A 20,883-nucleotide genomic window follows, 5' to 3' on the forward strand; every position below is an offset into this window, starting at 1 on the left:
TCAAATAGTAGTGTAAGGATCCCTTACTGAGCCCAAATCTGTCGGCAACACTGCGGAATGTTTCTGTATTACTTAAATACCATATACAGGCCAAAGTTCTCTTCTCCAGTGACATGGTCCTGACTTCAGTGAAGGGTCCAATAACTTCTAACAACTTCTGTAATGTTCAAAATGTCAGCATTAAAAACAACATTGGAACAATACATATGAAATACATTGTGTCTCAAATAAAATGAAATGAAAATGAAATGATCTGCATTTATATAGCGCTTTTCAAGTCAATGACTTCCCAAAGCGCTTTACAATGTGCTCCACATTTCCCAATAGCGGCCTTGCAGCCATGTAAGGCGCTAACCTGCTTATTGGGGGTATTAGGGGTTCAGTGTCTTACCCAAGGACACTTCGACATGTAACACGGACGAGCCGGGATTCGAACTGGGATCCCTTGATCCCAAGACGAGCGCTCTACCTCCTGAGCTACTGAAATAAACTTCACTCTCTCAATTCTTGACAAAAATGGATAAATTATAAATTATCAACGGGTAAATAATCACCATACATTTTTAAAATAACAGTGGTCCACATTTCCCAAAGTGTATATTTTGAAGAGATAAGGGTGCAAATTTGATTGTTCAAGAATTAATACATTAATGAAATATGTTTACATGATTTGTTTGACCCTATACAAAAGGCTTATACCTTTGAAGGGAAATTATATGCTTGACATCATTCCTTAGGCTGTTTCTTTAGCATAAAACATTATAGGCAACTATTAAATCCTCGCAATGGAAACCCAAATCCGGCCATTAAAGATCTGATCGCTATTTGAAGCTTTCGAATAAAGGCACTATTACATGTGTACGTTAGATCTACCTGAATCGACGATCTTGATAACCTGAAGTGAGCACGAAAAAGTGGGTCTCTGTAGGTCGGGACAATGTCCTCCACATAGTTTGTGATGCGGCCAGTCCCCAAAGCCTCTTCTTGACTGTTAGATGCACTCCCTTCCACTGCGTTTATGATAACCTTAACTGTGTCAATATGCGAACTGTCGCTCCTATCAGCCAACTCGCTCAAAGCAAGCTGTAGAACGAAATCCATTGTACTGTCGTCGGCCATTTTGGATCAGTAAGGCAATCACAGTGAGCGATTACAACCGTTCAGCAGTGCGCGGCAAGCGATTATCAAGAGACTACATGTCTGATCACTCTCCTGAACACGCCTCCGGCAACTACCCATCGTTTAATATTTCCCAGTATGCACAGCGCGAAAAATGGAGTCGGCGGCTGTTTCTCGTAGTTGCGAGACCTTGCGAATTTAATATTGAGCCATATATAAGGCGCACTGTGTTATAAGGCGCATGGTCAGCTTTTGAAAAAAAATAAGACTTTTAGGTGCGCCTTATAGTGCGGAAAATACGGTACATAAATAAACACGTTTGAAAAAAATGGTGTAAGAGTATTTTGTAAGGGAAAATACAACATTTTGTAAGGGCATGGAGCCGTGGAGGTTGACAGGTATGTAATTGACACTTTTTTCCGTTTTATTTTCTAAATTGAACTCTTTGCACGTTTGGTTGACACAGAGATCAGTACATGGTCAATAAATCACAATTTATTGAAATCATATTTGCCCGTGGGACACATAAAGCACGCAAAGCCTCTACAATATTAAAAATTGGCGTCCTAATACATTTGCAGGCGATGCCAGTGCGTTGGTGGGCGGGGTCAGTGTGTTAATGGGTGTGGCTTTGTATAGTCAGCTGTTTATCCAAAGCCTCAAAGACGCACTGAGGATCTTGATCACCGTCCACGTGCACGCCGTCTGAAAACACACGCTACACGCATGCGCGTGGAAAATGAGCACCACGATGAAAACGCATGCACGCATAAACACGTACGCACCTGCAGGCCCGCGGTGTGAGTCCTGTAGACGCCAAGCGCGTGCGCGACAGCGCGCATGTGGTCCTCACATTCGCGCGCGTCAAAGGGCGCTATCTGCAGGCTAAAAAGAGAATTTAAATTTGTATAAAAGAGGTGCCATTGCTCTTCTTCTTTCCAAACAGGAAAATACGCTGATATTCAAGTTTTCTCTGCCACAACAGAACATAATATGTATGGCACAGCAACTCATCCCTTTTTGTGGCATGGGCTCAGTGTTCGGTGTCAGGTTGGGAAGAGCGAAGGTGAATGAATGTCTGGTGAATGTGATTGTGTTCTTTACTCAAGCCACCTCCCACAATGTGGATATGGCTTCAGTATATAGTTGGACAATAATATAATATGATATAATATGAATAAATATGATTTCATATCCCTGTGCTTGCGGAGGGTTGCTCAGGGCACTCAGGTTCCCTCCCACATTCCAAAAACATGCATGTCAGGTTAATTGGTCGGTCAGAATTTGTCCCGAGGTGTGAATGAGTGAGTGAGTTCTCTGTCTTTGTGTGCCCTGCAACTGGCTGGTAACCAGTTCAGGGTGTCCCCTGCCCACTAGCTAGAATGAGCTCCAGCACCCCTGCAACCCTAGTAAGGATAGGTGGTGCAGATATTGGATGGATAGATAGATAACATAATATAATGTCATAGTATATAATCTATGATACAGAAAGATACTCTTGGGACCTTTTGGGCTATGTGAGACCAGATGGAAAAACCTTTCAGAAATGACAACTGATGAGGGCTGTGTTTTCTTGGTGCACAAAAACATCAAGGCCTCTGTACTAGCAGGTTCATCACAATACGCCTCAGTGCCTTGCAATTCAACATCCAAATCATCTTGGCCTATGCACCAACATTAGAACACAGTAAAAAAAAAAAAAGGACTTTTATGCTTGGGTTAAAGACGTCATAGATAAAGCACCAAAGAAAGATATCATTACCTACAAGGCGACTGGAACGCCCAAATTGGTGTGAATGGGAGAAAACATGTGGAACAAGCTCTAACCTACAAACTAATGAAAGAGGACAACGTCTTCTTGAACTAGCGAGCTCCAACAATTTGGTGCTGGCAAACACTCTTGACAACCACAAGAATTCAAGAAAATGGACAAAGCACCATGACGACGGAACCCACTACAGTCAGGTTGACTACATCATGATTCCACAAAGTTTCAATGTGGACTCGAGACAGCAAGCACGCGCACATATCCAGGAGCGGATGTGGGAATCGATCACTACCTGGTCATGGTGAACTTTCGCGTTCGCCTCCAGAAGGTCAAGAAGTCACGGAACCCACTGATCAAGTTTGACCCTGAGCGACTGAATGATTCACAGGTGGTCGAGAGCTTCCGGGCCTTTATTGGCGGGAAGCTTGCTTCTTTGCTTGCCCAGGGCAAAGATTTAAAAACCCTGTCAACCAAGTTCTCTGAGACAATAACTGAACAGCGAAATAAATTGTTGGAAAACACCGGAGGAAGATAAAGCCCTGGGAACTAAAGAAGAAAATAAACAGCCCCTGAGGAGCAGCCAAGTATAAAGCAGCCAAAAAGAAAATCTGAAAAAGCTTGAGAGAAGCAAAGGAGAAATGGATTAAAGACCAACCCTCGGACTTAGAAAAGTGCCTCAATAGGAACAATTCAAAGAAGGCCTTCCAGATTGTAAAATACCTCACACAAACAAAACAGGCAAAAGTCAGCAGCGTTCAGGATGACGCAGGGAATAAGCTAACTGAAGATATCATGAATAGACTGACAGAATACTGCCCCAAACTGTGCAACCACCTGACACAGGTAGACCCTTTAGTCCTTAAGAATTCCCTACGACTTCCCTATCTTCAGAGAACAGGTAGAGGCAGCAATTAAATCACTGAAGAACGGAAAGTATCCAGGAATCGACAACATTCTATCAGAACTCATACGAAAGGGTGGTGAGCAAATGATAGAAATTTAGATAAAGATATGCAAAAAGATCTTACAAACAGGACAGTGGCCGTCTGCATGGACAAAATTCATAGTAATTATGCTATCAACAAAAGGAAACCTTCAACCATCCAACTAAAGAACCCTCTGTCTCATCAGCCATGCAAGCTAAGGAATGTTAAAGGTCCTGCTGAACAGACTGAAACCACATGCTGAAACATCCTAGCCGAAGAAAAGGCATGTTTCAGGGAGGAAAGGAGCACCACGGAACAGATTTTAAATTTGCAAATCCTATGTGAGAAGTTTCAACAACACCAGAGAGACCTCAATCATGTTTTTGTTGATTTCAAGGTAGTGTTTAACAGAGTATGGCAAGTTGCTTTATGGCCCACCACTAGTTCATACCTTTGAACAACTGTATGCCAATGCCAACGGTGCAATACTTATTAATGGTATTATTGGAGCGTAGTTTCGAACTCTAGTCGGCGAGAGACAAGGCTGCATTTTCTCCCCAAATTTATTCAACATATTCCTGGAGAGGATCATGTCCAAAGCTCTGGATCTACATGACGTAGGGTCAGTATTGGGGGACACAACATCACTAACCTCCGTTTTGCTGATGATATTGTTGGATTGGCAGGAGACAGATAGGAACTCAGAAATCTGATCAATCGCCTGGACAAAGCATTAACCCAGTATGGAATGAAAATCAGCACAGAATAAACAAAAGTAATGACCAACAATCCCCATGGTATCACCACAAACATCACCATCATCCACAGAGAGTTAGAACCTCTCACCAAATTTAAATATCTTGGCGCTGTCATATCAGAAGAGGGGTCAGAACAAGAAAACATGGCCAGGATAGCTTAAACCACGGCCACACTTGCCAGATTTAAACACATCTGGAGGGACAGAACATAGCAGTGAATTCAAAGATCAGACTCATGCAAATGCTGGCAACTTCCATCGTTCTCTACACTTGACATGGACTCTCACAGCAAAACTGGAAAGGAAAACCCATGTCAAGGAGATGCGTAGCTAAAGGAAAATTCTAAGCATCAAATACGTAGCCCATGTGACACATGAACCATAAGAGGGCACATTGGACCCTACAAAGAACTGTTGTCAACATTGGGCAACCCTTGTAAGGATAAGTGGTGTAGATAATGGATGGCTGGATGGATAATATAATATAATATAATATAATATAATATAATATAATATAATATAATATAATATAATATAATATAATATAATATAATATAATATAATATAATATAATATAATATAATATAATATCATATCATATCATATCATATCATATCATATCATATCATATCATATCATATCATATCATAACCCTAGGAGCTATGTTGTCCGGGGCCTCAAGCCCTTGTAGGGTCACCCATGACAAACAGGTCCTAGGTGAGGGGCCAGACGAAGTGCAGCTCACAGACCCCTTACGACAGGACATTACATTGGGACACAATTTCACTCATCAGGACGTCGGTTACCAGGCCTCCGCCCTCTAGAGCCAAGTCTGGAGGTCCGGCAGGAGGGGCAGGCTCCTCTGCAGCATGTTTACCCAAATTTTTACCCTATCTATTTATCGCAAGCACGCGTTCCCATCACGGACACAGTCATTTCAAGACAGGTTGGCTGAGCTGCCGCTCTAACGTTATTGTCCCTGCTTCAGTGGCTTTGCCCCCAGTCGTTTATCCATTTGGAAGGCGTGTGATGGGTAGCGAGGAGAGTGGAGGATGGGTGGGGTAGGAGCCAGAAAGAGAGTGTCCCGGGCGGCTGGAGGTCCGGCAGGAGCGGCATGATTAGGAGGAACGTGTTTTTTGTCCAGGCCGTGGAACAGTGGACCAGCTCTACACACTCTGCAGGGTCCTCGAGGGTGTATGGGAGTTTGCCTATCCAGTTTACTTGTGTTTTGTGGACTTGGAAAGGAAAAGGCATTTGACCGTGTTCCTCTGGGAGCCCTGTAGGTGGTCTTATCAGGACAAAGGTCGGAACGCCTCAAAATCCTGTCAGACGAGCTGGACAAAGTGGCTTGGGTTAGAGAGGTCTGGGCTTTCCTGCTAAGGCTGCTTCCATGAGACCCAAGCCCGGATAAACGATAGATGATGAATGGATGGATGGATGGATTTTATGAATTTGAGCTGTTTTTTTAGTAAGGACTTCTTGGGCCTCTAAACTGACCTGGAATCAGTTGGACTGAGCTTGGTGATGGTCCGTTGCAAACAAACGTCATCAGTCAACTCCAGGAAGAAAACCCTGCACACACAAGAACAAAAACCTCCAATTAGTGATAAAATTCCGTCTACATATAAAATGATGTTCCATTAGTGGCAACATTACGTCTACCGGTCTATATAAAATGATGTTCCATTAGTTTCAAAATTCTACTGACATGTAGATTGATTCTACAGTGGCTCAGGAGGTAGAGCGCTCGTCTTGGGATCGAGAGATCGCAGTTCGAATCCCGGCTCCTCCGTGTTACATGTCAAAGTGTCCTTGGGTAAGACACTGAACCCCTAATGCCCCCAATAAGCAGGTTAGCGCCTTACATGGCTGCACGGTCGCTATTGGGAAATGTGAAGCACATTGTAAAGCGCTTTGGGAAGTCATTGACTTGAAAAGCACTATATAAATGCAAATCATTTCATTTCATTTCTATCTGTCATTCGGCAAACGTTAGTGTGGCATTTCATAGCTGTGTGCATATGTAAAGTGTCGTTTCTCGTGTCAACGTCAGCTGCCGTATTATATGTGCACTGTGACATGTACCTGTGACAACATTCTGCTTATCTGCTAGTGTTGTGTGTCATTGCTATTTTCAATGTTAGCTGCCATTGTATATGTGCAGTTGTACTATGGTATCTTATTTGTGTTAAAATTCTGCTGTTGTATAATTTGACAATGTCATGTGGCGTTCCCTCAGTCTTGTGTCTTGTTGCTAGGTGCATATGTCTCATTGCTCATTTTGAGATCAGTTGTTGCTGCATATGTGCATGTGTAATGTGTGCCATGGAGTTTTATTAGTGCCAAAATTCTGCCGACGTATTGTTTGAACACGTGTCTGTTAGTGTTGTGTGTCATTGCTATTGTCAATGTCAGCTGCTGTTGTATATGTGCACATGCAAGTGCCTCCGACCTGTTGGGGGCGTTGAGCGTACGTGTCAGGTGCTCAGCGTGCTGCAAGTCGCACGGCAGATGATGCAATATCCAACCTCGCTGGCTGCAGTCGGCACGGTTCAACCGTTCTTGAAAAACTTTCAAGGTCACGCTCAGAGGAACTGGAACACGCACACACACAAACAACAATTACAATGAGGCTATTGCTAATTCCCACAAGCTCTGCCCACCTGTCCGATTGTTCTGAAGGTAGGATCGGACTTCATCCCCCACCTGGGACGGGTCAGCCTCGGCCCAACGGAGCAAGTCGCTGCAACACACTAAACTCTGGACTTGAGTGCACCGGAAAACATGCGCACACCTGGCCCCAGAGCACTTACCGTCAACCATTTTGTATTTTTCCGCTAGCATTCTAGCTTGGAGGCGCTTGCCTGAGCCTGGTGGACCCAAAAGGAGAACTCGGGGGGTCCTGGAACAACGCCGTGTTCGCAGGAAGGCCACCGCTGTGCCGGGAACACACAGAAAAAGAAATTGATTGAGCAAATGTTTAAATGTTTTGTTCAGTTAGAGAAAATTTGTGTTCCAGCATGTATTAGTTTCAGGAGCGAGAAGCAGCAAGTCAACTGCAGGAGAGAGAGTGGGAAAGGTGAGATGGCACAACATTCATTTGGACAGGTAACTTAAAATTAGTTTTATCTGGTTATATCAGTATCAGAAATATTTTATTAACATTCCACTTATTAAAACATGAATATTTTGTTTGTTTGTTTGTACATGATTCAATTGTTTGTTTGTTTGTAAATGATTCAAATTGAATCTTTTCTTCCGGCGCCGTCACGAATGGCAGCCACTCCAGCAGCTCCCGTGTTATTTTCGATTGTTCTCGATTGTTCTCAGCTCAGGGATGCTGCTGGAAATGTGAATTTCCCTTCGGGGATGAACAAAGTATCTATCTATCTATCTATCTATCTATACTGCATCATCTCATTTTCATGTTTTGTTCGGTGACAGCACGTTTTTGGTCCACCATATCCTGCATCTTTTTACTTTCATGTTTTTTTTGGGTTAAAGCAAGTTTGTGTTCCAACATATCCTGTGTCTTCTCACTTTCTTGTTTTGTTCATTTGGTTCTAGTTAGTGTTTCAACATGTTGAACCAGGGATAGGTAGTGGAGCCTATGTTAGAATAGCTCTGATGTATTTTGGTTAGAGGTTTGTGGTCCAACATGTCCTGCATCTTCTCACTTTCATTTTTTGTTCAGTTATATCAAGTTTTTGTCCCAACACTTGTGTGTCTTCTCACTTTCTCTTTTTGTTCATTCAGTTTAGCTAGTGTCTCAACGTGTTGTAGCAGGTATGGGTAGTGGAACCTGTGTTAGAATAGGTTTAATTTATTTAAATTCTGAACACCTCAATAAACGCCCTTGTTCTGTTCCTGCACACTCCCTGATATTGATTCCTTTAAGTCAGTAAATCCTTTTTAAAATCCAACTTTGTGTCTACTTTTAAAGGCTCCAATTCTGTGGCCATGCCAGAACCTGGCACACAAAAAACCCCCACAAAGTCAAAGGTAACCTTGCTGGTAGACATCATCTGGCGGCTGGTCAGCGTCTACCGTCTTGAGGATGTGCTGGTAGGCGGAGCTTAAGCCCGTCACCTTGCAGCGGTACCGCTGCAGGTCCACTCGCAGGCCTGCGTCGCCGGCCGCTAGCTTCTTCTCTGCTGCTGCTTCCTCCTCTGAAAACCAGGAAGAGCACAGGCGAGGTGTCTCACCTGTCTGAAGCCACGCCCCCTCAATAGTGAGATGCCTCACCCGTCGTAAACCCCCCCAATCTACCTGCAGCGAGTGGGTCCTGCATCCGTCCTCTGTACCGCTCCAGCAGAACATCTTCGGCTGCGTCAAGCCGAACTGTGCATGTAAAGGTTCTATATAAGGATGGCCGGATTGATCCAAATATCAATATTATCGATAGTGACAGAGTACTTGGACTGGATTGATCCTATTGTCTTGGGATCTCTGTGGTCTTTCCATTTCAAATATCCGTATAATCATGTTGTTAACGGGTCGTAAGATTATACATCCATTGAAACTTTCAAATTTGATCCAATTGTGTTTTCACTTTAATTGCATCACTGACTATTTTTAAAATATTGTGGACTGGACGGTACTGTTACACAGAATTAGTATTTTCGTTACGTTGTTGCTTAATTTTTTTTAATTTGACTCTCTTGACTTTTGTTCTAAAACAGTTATTAACTTTTTTATACTGTTAAAGGGACCGTGTGTAATATGTAGTGCCTCTTAGTGTAACAAAAACTTTCAGTAAAAAAACAACAACAACAATATTGATATGAATAGGTCGAGAAATGTGTATATCTTATACATAGTGATACTCTACCTAGAAGTCGCCGTTATGTTTGTTTGGCATCTTGCTGCCACACTATGCACATGGGACTGGTTTTCGTTCGCAGCAGACAATACAGTGCCATCTAGTGGTCAAATACAGAGACCCCTCGTTACTTCGCATCTTAGTTATTGCTGGTTCACTCCTTTGTGGGTTTCAAATTTAATGGATTTGGTCTTTATTGTCATTGATATCATTGTATCGTGCACTGTGTTCTGTAAGACAGCACACCGTGAGGACAGATTAAGGAGGGCGCTAATCATGGGATCTCTGTATCACACACTGGGGCTTTAAGGTTTTTGCATTGCATTGTTTACAATATTTACACTTTGACTTCATTTTCAAAATATTTTACAAAGGTATTTTAGTTCTTCGAGTTGATATTGTTATAAAATATATACGTTACTTTTTTTTATTTTATTCTGACTGTGACTCTGACTGCAGTTGTGGTAGAAGCATTTTGTTTTTATAGTGGTAAAGGTTTTTGCATTGTATTGTTGTCAGTATTTGCATTTCTGAATTTATTTTCAAAAGATTGTGCAATTCGAGGTATTTTAGTTGTCTTGCTGCTTTTTTTAGTTCGACTCTCTTGACCTTTTTTCTATCAAAACAGTTGTTGGAGAGGAAGTATATTCCACCTACCGACATGTTTGGGTATAACGCCGCCCTGTTGGAGACTTCGTGCCTGCAGCCGCGTTTGAGGAAGCCCGTCCAGAACCCAGCCCTGAAACCGGGACACCAAAGTCCAAAGTCTGGGGTTTTGTGCAATTGAGGACTCTGGCATACCGCGTTGAAGCAATCAGAGCGTTTGAGTCTTCCTCGGATCAAATCCACCAGCATGTCATCGGGCACCTCCTGCACACGCATGCACAATGAGGCCAACTTCCCAGCAGGGGACGCTTTTACATACGCACCTGCTGCTCCAGCGCAAGGAGGCGCGCATGCTCCCCCAGGGACGTTGATTCCGCAAGTAGCGTTTCAATGGTGACGTGGACCGCCCCAAGTTCTGCGCACAGCTTCCCAGCCTGCAGAAAGGACAAGAGAGCTCGGTCATGCCGTTCCAGAGTGATGGGAGCGTGTTACTCACCAACGTGGTCTTGCCCACTGCGGGGGGACCGATCAGGACCACCCTGGGAACTAGAACAAACGCAAATTGTATAGTCTACATAAGTGGTCCCAAAGTTGAGGCCGGATGAAATGAAATGAAATGATCTGCATTTATATAGCGCTTTTCAAGTTCAGACTTCCCAAAGCGCTTTACATTGTGCTTCACATTTCCCAAAAGCGGCCGTGCTGCCATGTGAGGCGCTAACCTGCTTATTGGGGGTATTAGGGGTTCAGTGTCTTACCCAACGACACTTCGTGATGCAATTTTTTTATACCTAAAATAGGACTCAAAGTCTGGGTGTGTGTTTATGGTTATATCAGGATGAATTCCTCGGTCGCGACGGTGATAAAGATAACATATGAAAAGGCACACGTTTTATCACATTGTAACACAACCCACCAGAGGGGAATGTTAATTTTGCTTTGCATTTCACGGTACAGTGAGAATAATTTTGTCGCTTAAAATGCCTGGGGTAGAAGAATAGAATTATTTTCATTGTAACATATAAAACGCACGACAAAATTGTCTCAGATACTGTGAGTAAGGATAATGTGATAATAATGTAACATCTACTGTCTTTTCGCAAGTCATCTTTACCGTTGGTGGTCCAGTCCAGTGCCCTGACAACTAAGCTGATCTTGGACATGCTAAGTTTATATCTCATGGCTTTTTTTCAGTGAAAAACCCACAAAGTGTAATTTGGTTATTATTCAATTCATAAATAATGCTATTTATTTTCTGACAATTGTTCTTTAAAGGATCCAGATATTAATTTAATGAAGTGTTTTTATTTGTTTTCTAACTTTTGTTCTGTGAAGAATCCAGAAGTGTTATTTTATTGTGGCTTTCTGTAAACAATACATTTTTAAATGTAGGCACTCCTGCAATCGTCACACTTTTTCTGTTAAAAACAAATCCCTTGGCCCGTCCTTAGAGAATTGAAAAGATAAGTGGGCCTCACTGGAAAAAGTTTGGGGACCACTGGTCTTCATGCATTTTGCATACGGGAAGTTGTATTGACGCACCATGCACGCTGCTGTCCTGCAGTAGAAGAAGAAGATACTCAATGGGGTCTTCCGGTTGCTCCACGGCCAGACTGGACACCAGACTCTGAAAAAGAGGTGACTGTGGATCTCGATCGCCTGAACGCAATTATGGAGGATATTAGATGGGCACCAGAAGTCCGAGCCACATTTTTCTTTTGCAGTTCGGCGGCCACAAGCACACTTGGAAGATTTTCAAGTCCAATTTTCACATTAATTTATATGTATAGAAAGATTACATATGTTTATTACAGGTCAACCTATGATCAGGCAGGCAGATTATCGGCACTAATATTTGGAAATTTGACGAATATCGGTATCGGCTTTTTTATTTATTTGACAGGTCGATTATTAAGTCTGAGATGTAGCCGCCCGAGACTCTCTCTTTCTGGCTCCTACCCCACCTATCCTCCTCTCTCCTCGCTACCCATCACACGCCTTCTAAATGGATAAACGACTGGGGGCAAAGCCACTGAAGCAGGGACAATAACGTTAGAGCGGCAGCTCAGCCAACCTGTCTATAAATGACTGTGTCCGTGATGGGAAAGCGTGCTTGCGATAAATAAATAGGTTAAAAAATGGGGTTAACTTGCTGCAGAGGAGCATGTTTAGGTGGTGACAGATATATTAGCTCTTATCATAACATTAGTTTGTCAATCAAGCGTGTGTTTGTGATTGAAAGAGAGCATAAAAAGCATGCTAAGGTGAAAGTGAGTAAGCTGTTACCATAACGTTTGTCGGTCTGTCTCTAAACCAGAAGTGTCCACACTTTCCAATTCATAAACTTTATTGAAATTTCGATGCACTTTTTTGTTTTAGGTTACTTGAAGTCATTTTGGTTGTATTATATTTTTATTTATCTATTGTGAAAAATCAGGGAGTTATTTAATTTTTTTACGTACTTTTATACAAGTTGTTGATAATCCTAATTTAATTTCCTGCACTTAGTTTTCGGTTTAAGTGAAAGATTAGTCATGTTAATTGTGTTGAAATTTTAATTTATTTTCTGTAAAAAGATTCACGGAATTATGAAAATGTTGTTTGAATTCATAACAAATGCCCTTTTGTTGTCATGAATATGGATTTGGATCACCTGTGCCCGCTCGTTTGGCGGGCACAGGTGATTGGTTCCCTGTCCCTTTTTAAGCTCAGCCCTTTCACTCTCCGTCAGCAAATCTCTGTTCCGTTCTGGTCTTGACATTTGCATTATTAAAAAGTTCTCACGCCAATTTTTCAGCTTTTACAGTAAATAAAGATTGACTCCAAATATCAGTAATCAGCCTCCTCTTAATAACTCTGAAAAACCCATATCGGTCGATCACGAAATAATTAAAAATCATCCTACAATAAACTTTTGGTTTACAGATTTAACATTTATTTGTCTAACCTTTGAATCCCAAAAAATCTCCAATAACAATATTATTCATCTTTTTTTTCTGTTTTGCTGGCTGCTCATGTAAGTTGGGTTCCCTCTGAGTGGGGCTTACTTGCACCAGGTGAATGATGTTGTGCTGGTCAGCGTAGATGGACATCTGGGGCGGGACTCTCAGGGGCTGGACCACCTCCTCCATGGTCGCCTCCGAGCTACCTATCAACAATTTGTTTTCTTTTTTCCACCGTCCAGAAAGCTAAAATAACTGAATAAATAAATACATCAAATACATAAGGGGAGAGAAGTATACAATATAATAAAACCAGTTCATTCATTAAATTTTAACAGTATTAATCAATTAAACTGGAAAAATGACAAAGGAAAAAGAAAACATTTTTAATGATAATCTCATGAAATGAAATGAAATGATCTGCATTTCTATAGCGCTTTTCATCAGTAGCCTAGATGGTAGTGTGCCGGCTTTGAGACTGGGAGGTCGCTGGTTCGCGCCTCGACCGACACATACCTAATTGGTATAATGGCGGCGCCCTCTGGTTGCGGCTGCACCGACTCGCTACAACGGGTCAGGTGTATCGACATTTCGTTCTGTGTACATTGTTACAAAGAATGACAATACAAAGGAAATTATTATTATTATTATTATTATTAAGTCAATGACTTCCCAAAGCGCTTTACATTATGCTTCACATTTCCCAATAGCGGCTGTGATCTGTGCAGCCATGTAAGGCGCTAACCTGCTTATTGGGGGTATTGGGGTTTCAGTGTCTTACCCAAGGACACTTCGGCATGTAACACGGACAAGCCGGGATTCGAACTGGGATCCCTTAATCCTAAAACGATCGCTCTACTGCCGCCCCTCATGATCATCAGTGTAGGAGGTCAGAAACTTATGGCTCACAAGCCAAATATATCATGAGTACCTAATGGTTTGGAGATAAAATGCTGCTTGTATAAATTTCCTCTGTAGAGATCCAATTCTGACAGGCCCAACGTCATGTTCTGTGCATGCATATGCTAAGCAATGTTTATACTTCAATAGGTTCGGTCCAGGATATAAAGAGCAGTCTCAACTGCGATTTACAGTCCAAGATGTCCCATTAACATACCCTGTTTTGGCTTTGTATGAAAGCTCATAAAATAATATATTTTCACTGTTGAGACACTTTATGGTAAAAAAAAAAACCCACAGAACAAACACGCAAAAACGCCAGCCAAGAACACAGAGAAATTTGATATAGTGAGCAGAAGAGGTGGGCAGATCTCTGCACACATGGCACCCTTCCCTTTCTCTCACAGGCGCCCACTCTGCTGAACGTAAATAAGGTACATCCGTGAACTTTTTCATTTGCAGTTTCTTGTGACATTTTTACAAAAGAACTCTGCCTGCATCTCGTTTTGAAGCCATTATTTAGAAACAAAATAAAGGTCAAAATGATCCTCCACGATCTTAAGTAATCATGGTAGGGAGACAGGTTCAAATTGGTATATTTGTTGATATTGGACACAGGCTGTGGCATTATTATAATTTCATATTTTATTTCAAATAATCTAAGGTCACACAGTGAAACAAAATGTACTGAAAAATTTACTTTTGCCTGGAAAGCAGCTTTGGGTAATTTCTGTCTTAAAATATATGGTATGGTCCCTTCACTAAAATAAAAAATATAAATCTGTCATGTCTTGCACGGTTGTCATGGTGCCCAGCTGGCCCCGCCCCTTGACACCGGCTGACCTGCATTTTCCTGATTACTCCTATGGGTACTTAAACATGCGTTTTGGAACTGCCCTTTGCCAGATCATTGTTTACCCTTGTTGAAAACCTGTTCATGCCTGTTTGATACCTGTTTATTCTTGTTGTGCCTGTTGGACTTTGTTGTACTTCGGTGTAACATTCTGAGAGATTCCTGCAAATTCTGTTTAATCCCATTAAATGCCTAGTCTGTAGTTTTGCCTGCATTTGAGCCTGCTTTGTTTTGTTTTTGGTCCGTTTGTGTGTTGGACAACTTTTCTTTCTCAATTAAAGTGACAGATCGTCTACGCAAATGAGTTCCAAATTCCTGATTCCTGGTCCGTTTCATGACATAAATCTAAATATAATGCTATTGTTACTCTTTGGGTGAAAAAGGTTCCCGACCCTGGTATCTATCAAACTGTCTACCAAAGATTATTATTTTTTTCTTCTTCTTCTACTTCTTCTTCTTCTACTTCGTCTTCATCTCATTATTATTATTATTATCATTATTGTTATTGTGATTATTAGTATTATTATAAATAATATGCAGCACGGCAGATGAGTGGTTAGCGCGTCAGCGGCACAGTTTTAAGGTCATGGGATCGAATCCTCCTGTGTGGAGTTTGCATGTTCTTCCCGTGCTGTGTGGGTTTCCTGCGGGCACTCCGGTTTTCTCCCACATTCCAAAAACATGCTTGTCAAGTTAATTGGCCGGTCCAAATTGTCCCTACGTGTAAGTAAGCGAGTTGTCTGTCCCTGTGTGCCCTGCCTGCAACCAGTTCTGGGTGTCCCCTGCCCACTGCCCAAAGATAGCTGGGATGGGCTCTAGCACCCTCGCGACCCTACTGAGGATAAGCAGTGAAGATAATGGATGGATGGATGGATGGATGGATGGATGGATGGATGGTATTTTTTATCATTATCATCTTTATAATCATTATTATTATTATTATATTGCTGCGCCACCTAGCACCGCAGTTTTTTCTTTTTTTCTTCTGTTTGTTCTTGGGTACTCTGCCCACGAATGAAGACAAATAAAGAATATTTATCTTACTTTTGTGTTTGTAGCCGAAATTCAACAGATTTGAGAGGCTGGAAAAGTCTCCGTGTTGCCTTTTTACTGTAGTAGGAAGCCTTCTCGTTGTCTCGGCAACATCCTTGTGACGTCATCGACAGAGGCCGCGCCCCCTCGCTCCATCGACGTAGGTAAACCTATTTGTTCATCCTTTTCTTTTAGTTTTATCAGTTGGTGGAAAAAAATGTAGTTTGAAATGTAATTTATGTTACAATGTTCTATATATTGTCTGTATGAGTAAGACGCGTGACGAGTTTATTTTTTCATGCTGCTTTGATCACCGATCCGAGTTATTAGGGATCCCAAAACACAGACATACATTTAAAAAACTAGATAAGTCAGTGCAAGGGTTTTGTTTCTTCAAGTCGTGCAAAACGATGGCAGACGATTATGTCAGCTTCATCTATGTGATGCTCATGCTTTATAAAACAATGCACATTTCTTGACCTACGATATCTTGAAAAGTACAGTCTCCATAGTGCATGTGTTTTTAGTTTATCATTTAAATCAGTGTTATTTTTTTAATGTTTACAGATTTTTAATGACTCAGATGTACTAAATAATACACACTGGCCCTTTAAATTACAATTTTATCGAATCAACATCACAAAAAAATGCGACTTTTGATCTGTAAAATACGGTAAGGCAAGAATATATTTTGTCTACTGTGTTGAGCTCCTTCAATAGGTAAACTCTGTTGGGAAAATTGCTTTAAATTATATTTAATCTGTTCAGAAATTACTTCGGTGGTTACCGAGTCGGCCAGCGGGTGGTGCTCAAAATTCCCCTCCAGGATTAGTCTCCGAAATACAGTCAAGTCAAGTCATGTTTATTTGTATAGCCCTTAATCACAAAGAGTCTCAAAGGGCTGCACAGACCACAGATTATTGCAAACGACAGACTATTAGTCTCATTGTATTATAAAGGAAGCAATCCTCCAAACTATTTGTATTTCAGCTTTAAATGATCAATTTTGCAGTTCATTGATATTGATAATGATTGATCAATAAGAAATGAAAAATATAGACACACAAATAATGTCACATGGTTTGAATCCAAACAAACTATGATTTATATACATGGCAATAAAAATCAAATCCTTGTGGACAAGAAAACTCGCGGTGGTAAAGAGGGGCAAATAAATTATTTAGCGGTTGAACGTATTGATCAATAAGCCTGATCTGCAGATAATCAACTCATTTCAAATCATCATGAATCACTTCATAGCGTATCAGAATGTTATTTGTACCCAGCAACAAGAACAGTTTGTTCCGTTATGTTTTTATGAACTTTTTGTCAGAAAAAGAATCTCGTGAAGAAGGGCTCCCTCGTGTAGAAAAACAAGATCTTTCTCTTTCCTGCAGACTCCTTCGGCTGCGGCTTTCAGCCGTTCTGAGAGGTAGCTAATGACCATAGAACATCCAAACCTCCTAACTGGATTGTGCCAGGGTTCTTCGCCCAAGGGGCCAAGGCCCTGGGATTTGGCCTTCTTTGCCCCCCTTGTCCAAGGGGGGGAAAGGCTTGCTAGGGCCACTATTTGGGCCGCTGTCCTGGAAGCAGGAGCGAAGAAACAAAGAGCGAGGAAAGAGAGAGAGCAGGTATTCCCACCTACCCATTTTAAATGCCGATGAGGTCAACGGCTACCTGAGACGTGTCCTGTGGCACTCTGGAGAAAATTATAGTCTTTAATATAGAATTAAAAGAACATCCAGTATTTGTTTTTGAGTTGAGCTCCTTTGACAGGTTGGCTGAGAATGCTCATTAGAATTATGCGACTTATACTCCAGTGCTCCTTCGATAGGTTCTTTCTTTCCAAAATATATGTTCTATGGCTGGTGCGAATTATACTACAGAGCAAAATATAGTCTGTAAAATACAGTAGTAAGATAAAACCTTTGTTTTCTGTGTTGAGCTTCTTTAACAAGTTAGCTAAGTAAGCTAATTAGTATTATGTTACTCAAACTCTAGAGCGTCTGATGTTTTTTTCATTCTTTAATTTAATGGATTGTGCATCCCATAAGTGACATATTGGAAAATAACAAATTTATTTCGGGCAGCCATTCTTTTTCGAACAACTTTAGAATGTTAGCCTAGTTTGCTAACTACAGTGGTATGAATTTCCCCACAAAGTTTTAAGTTACAGCAGATTTGTTTTTTTTTAGCTCATACAAAACTGTTACGAAAAAGGTTGACATGTCAATATGTGTACTGTAATCATTGACCAAAACTATCTTATCACGAATATGTAAGAGGAAAAAAACAACAAAAAAGCTTCACTAGGTGCTACACCTGCGTTAGTTCTCATGATTTTGCACAGCGTCATATTCCGTTTTTTTGTCCCGAATTCAACCCAAAGTGCCCAGAAGATCATTGTCAAATGGCTGATCCTTTGTTTGTAGCTACATTTTGGTGTCATGATTTAAAAAAACCAAAAACATAATATGTTTCATGAGTTTATGATCCTGTTACAACGCTAATAAATTTAACATTAAAAAATACAATAGGGCAAAAAGGAATTTATTCAACAGCCAATTGTGCAAGTTCTTCTACTTGAAAGATTAGAGAGGCCTGAATTGTCAACATGGGTAAATCTCAACCATGAGAGACAGAATGTGGAAAAAAACAGAAAATCACATTGTTTGATTTTTAAATAGTTTATTAACAAATTTGAGTAAAAAATAAGCATTTGGTCTCTTTCAAACAAACAAGATTTCTGTCCGTCAAACTTTTTACGAGGTCTAACAAGGCTCCTCTTGTCATCTGTATTAATAGCACCTGTTTAAACTCAGGTTTAACCGGTATAAAAAACACCTGTACACAACCTCAGCCATTCGCAATCCAAACTTCACAATGGCCAAGACCAAAGAACTGCCAAAAGACATCAGAAAATTATAGGCCTAACCCAGGCTGGGAAAACTGTCTGCAATAGGTAAAACGCTTGGTTAAAAGAAATCAACTGTGGGAAAATGGAAGACATACAAAACCACTGATAAACTCCCTTGATCTGGGGCTCCATGCAAGATCTCACTCCATGGCGTCAAAATGATAACGAGAACGGTGAGGAAAAATACCAGAACCACACGTCTAGTGTGTGAATAAACAAACAGAGCGCACAGTAACAAAGACTATGATCAATTACACAATGCACAACCATGAACTTAAATTCTGCACTGTCTGATGTGTCCACCTCTCAAGCTAGTACATGTCCAGGGACCTCAGCGGTTCGCTAAACAGCATTTGGATGATCCAGAAGAGGACCGGGAGAATTTTTTATGGTCAGATGAAACCAACATATACACTTTTTAGCCGAAACACTTGTTCTCGTGTTTGGGGGATAAAGAATACTGAATTGCATCTGACAAACACCATACTTGCTGTGAATCATGGGGGTGGAAACATCACACTTTGGGGCTGTTTCTCTGCAAAGGGACCAGGACGACTGGTCTGTGTAAAGAAATGAATGAATGGGGCCATGTACCAAGAGATTTCATCTTCTTCCATGTGGAAGGCCATTGGAGATAAGATGTGGCTGGGTATTTTAGCATGAAGATGATCCTAATCACAGCCAGAGCAACAAAGGAGTGGCTTCGTAAGAAGCCTTTCAAGGTCCTGGTATGGCCTCTCCAGTTTCCAGGTCTCAACCCTATAAAACAGGGGTGGCGAACACGTTTGACACAAAGCCGAAATTTTTAACTGTGAGAGTCAAAGAGCCACACTAGGCACTGACCTGCCATGACAGACAGGCACACACAAACACACACAATTAAAAACATATTATTTCCAATAACACACATAGCATAACACTATTTCCGTTTCGCTTTGCATTTTGCCATTTTGACCATAAGGGTAACAGTATGTATGTTCATGAAATGTTTACTAAATTTCCCGGCATTAGACGTAACCTACGCAGATGATTGGCAGTCAGTTATGTGTCCGGAGCAGCATAAAAACAACAAATCTGCCAAATAAAATTCAAAATATTATTTATTATTTGTTATTAACTGATGGATTCAAGTGTGTTTTAAGAGGGGGAAAAAATAAACATGAAACAAAGCAAAGAGCCACAGTATATAGAAAATATGATGAGGCAAAGAGACGCATTCTGATTGGCCAAGAGCTGCATGGGGTTCTAGAGCCGCGTGTTTGCCACCCCTGCTATATAAAGTCTCGGAAGAGAGTTAAAAGTCCATGTTGCCCAGCGACAGCCCAAAAACATCACTGCTCTAGAGGAGATATGCATGGAGGAATGGGCCAAAGTACCAGTGTGAAAAGTCTTGTGAAGAGTTGCAGAAAATGTTTGGCCTCTGTCATTGCCAACAAAGGGTACATAACAAAGTATCGAGGTGAGCTTTTGTTATTCACCTAATACTTTTTTTCCACCATGATTTGCAAAAAAATTCAAATCAAACAATGTGAATTTCAGTTTTTTTACCCACATTGTGTCTCTAATGGTTGAGGTTTACCCATGTTGACAATAACAGGCCTGTTATATTTTCAAATGGGCGAACTTGCACAATTAGTGGTTGACTAAATAATTATTGGTCCCACTGTGCATCAAGATCAGGGATGGTTACAATTATAATTATGGCTTGTTTTTTTAAACTATGTCTCTGAATGTTATGCTCCCAGTTCGGGGCCTTTTCACGTGGACCGCAAAATGTTAAACATGTAAATATTAATTAATAACTCTTAAAAAAAAGTAATATGTTCTTTGGCTATGATGGTATGTTTTATTCAAGAAACTGAAACAGATCATTTGGTTAAGAACACTAGATAGATAGATAGATAGATAGATAGATAGATAGATAGATAGATAGATAGATAGATAGATAGATAGATAGATAGATAGATAGATAGATAGATAGATAGATAGATAGATAGATAGATAGATAGATAGATACTTTATTCATCCCCGAAGGGAAATTCACATTTCCAGCAGCATCCCTTCGCTGAGAACAATACAATAATAAAGCAAAAAGAATACAATATACAAATACCCAGTGTGACGTGCAAATGCCCACTGTAGCGTGTTATATAGAATAACTAAATAGTGCTATACAGAATACATATTGCAATAAGATTCGGTAATATGCAATGTAGGTGGTGTGGTTTACTGTGGGCTTTT

At 41.0% G+C, this 20,883-nt stretch overlaps 1 protein-coding gene across 1 annotated transcript; it reads right to left on the reverse strand.

The window, feature by feature from the left end:
• Positions 1–1,614: 1,614 nt before the first annotated feature.
• On the reverse strand, positions 1,615–15,834 carry ak8 (adenylate kinase 8). Its single transcript, XM_088335028.1, has 15 exons — positions 15,738–15,834; positions 13,046–13,195; positions 11,541–11,625; positions 10,495–10,544; positions 10,322–10,432; positions 10,194–10,262; positions 10,050–10,131; positions 8,840–8,911; positions 8,578–8,739; positions 7,384–7,506; positions 7,234–7,323; positions 7,023–7,164; positions 6,068–6,142; positions 1,905–2,004; positions 1,615–1,837 (listed from the first exon to the last, which is right to left on the reverse strand). Exons 2-15 carry the CDS (start codon positions 13,127–13,129, stop codon positions 1,736–1,738), a joined length of 1,347 nt encoding a protein of 448 aa, XP_088191154.1. The 5' UTR covers positions 13,130–13,195; positions 15,738–15,834; the 3' UTR covers positions 1,615–1,735.
• Between the last annotated feature and the right edge of the window lie 5,049 nt (positions 15,835–20,883).

This window comes from Urocampus carinirostris, chromosome 5 (genome assembly GCF_059441175.1).
Source record: "Urocampus carinirostris isolate Australia breed hairy pipefish chromosome 5, RoL_Ucar_1.0, whole genome shotgun sequence".
Lineage (NCBI taxonomy): Eukaryota > Metazoa > Chordata > Actinopteri > Syngnathiformes > Syngnathidae > Urocampus > Urocampus carinirostris.

Coding starts and splice junctions, on each gene's coding strand:
- ak8 (XM_088335028.1), bottom strand. CDS start 13,129: ATGGAGGAGGTGGTCCAGCCCCTGAGAGTCCCGCCCCAGATGTCCATC. Junction 10,132..10,193: donor GCTCTGATTGCTTCAACGCG/GTATGCCAGAGT, acceptor TCCCGGTTTCAG/GGCTGGGTTCTGGACGGGCT. Junction 2,005..6,067: donor CTCAGTCCAACTGATTCCAG/GTCAGTTTAGAG, acceptor TTCTCTTTTTAG/CCTGCAGATAGCGCCCTTTG.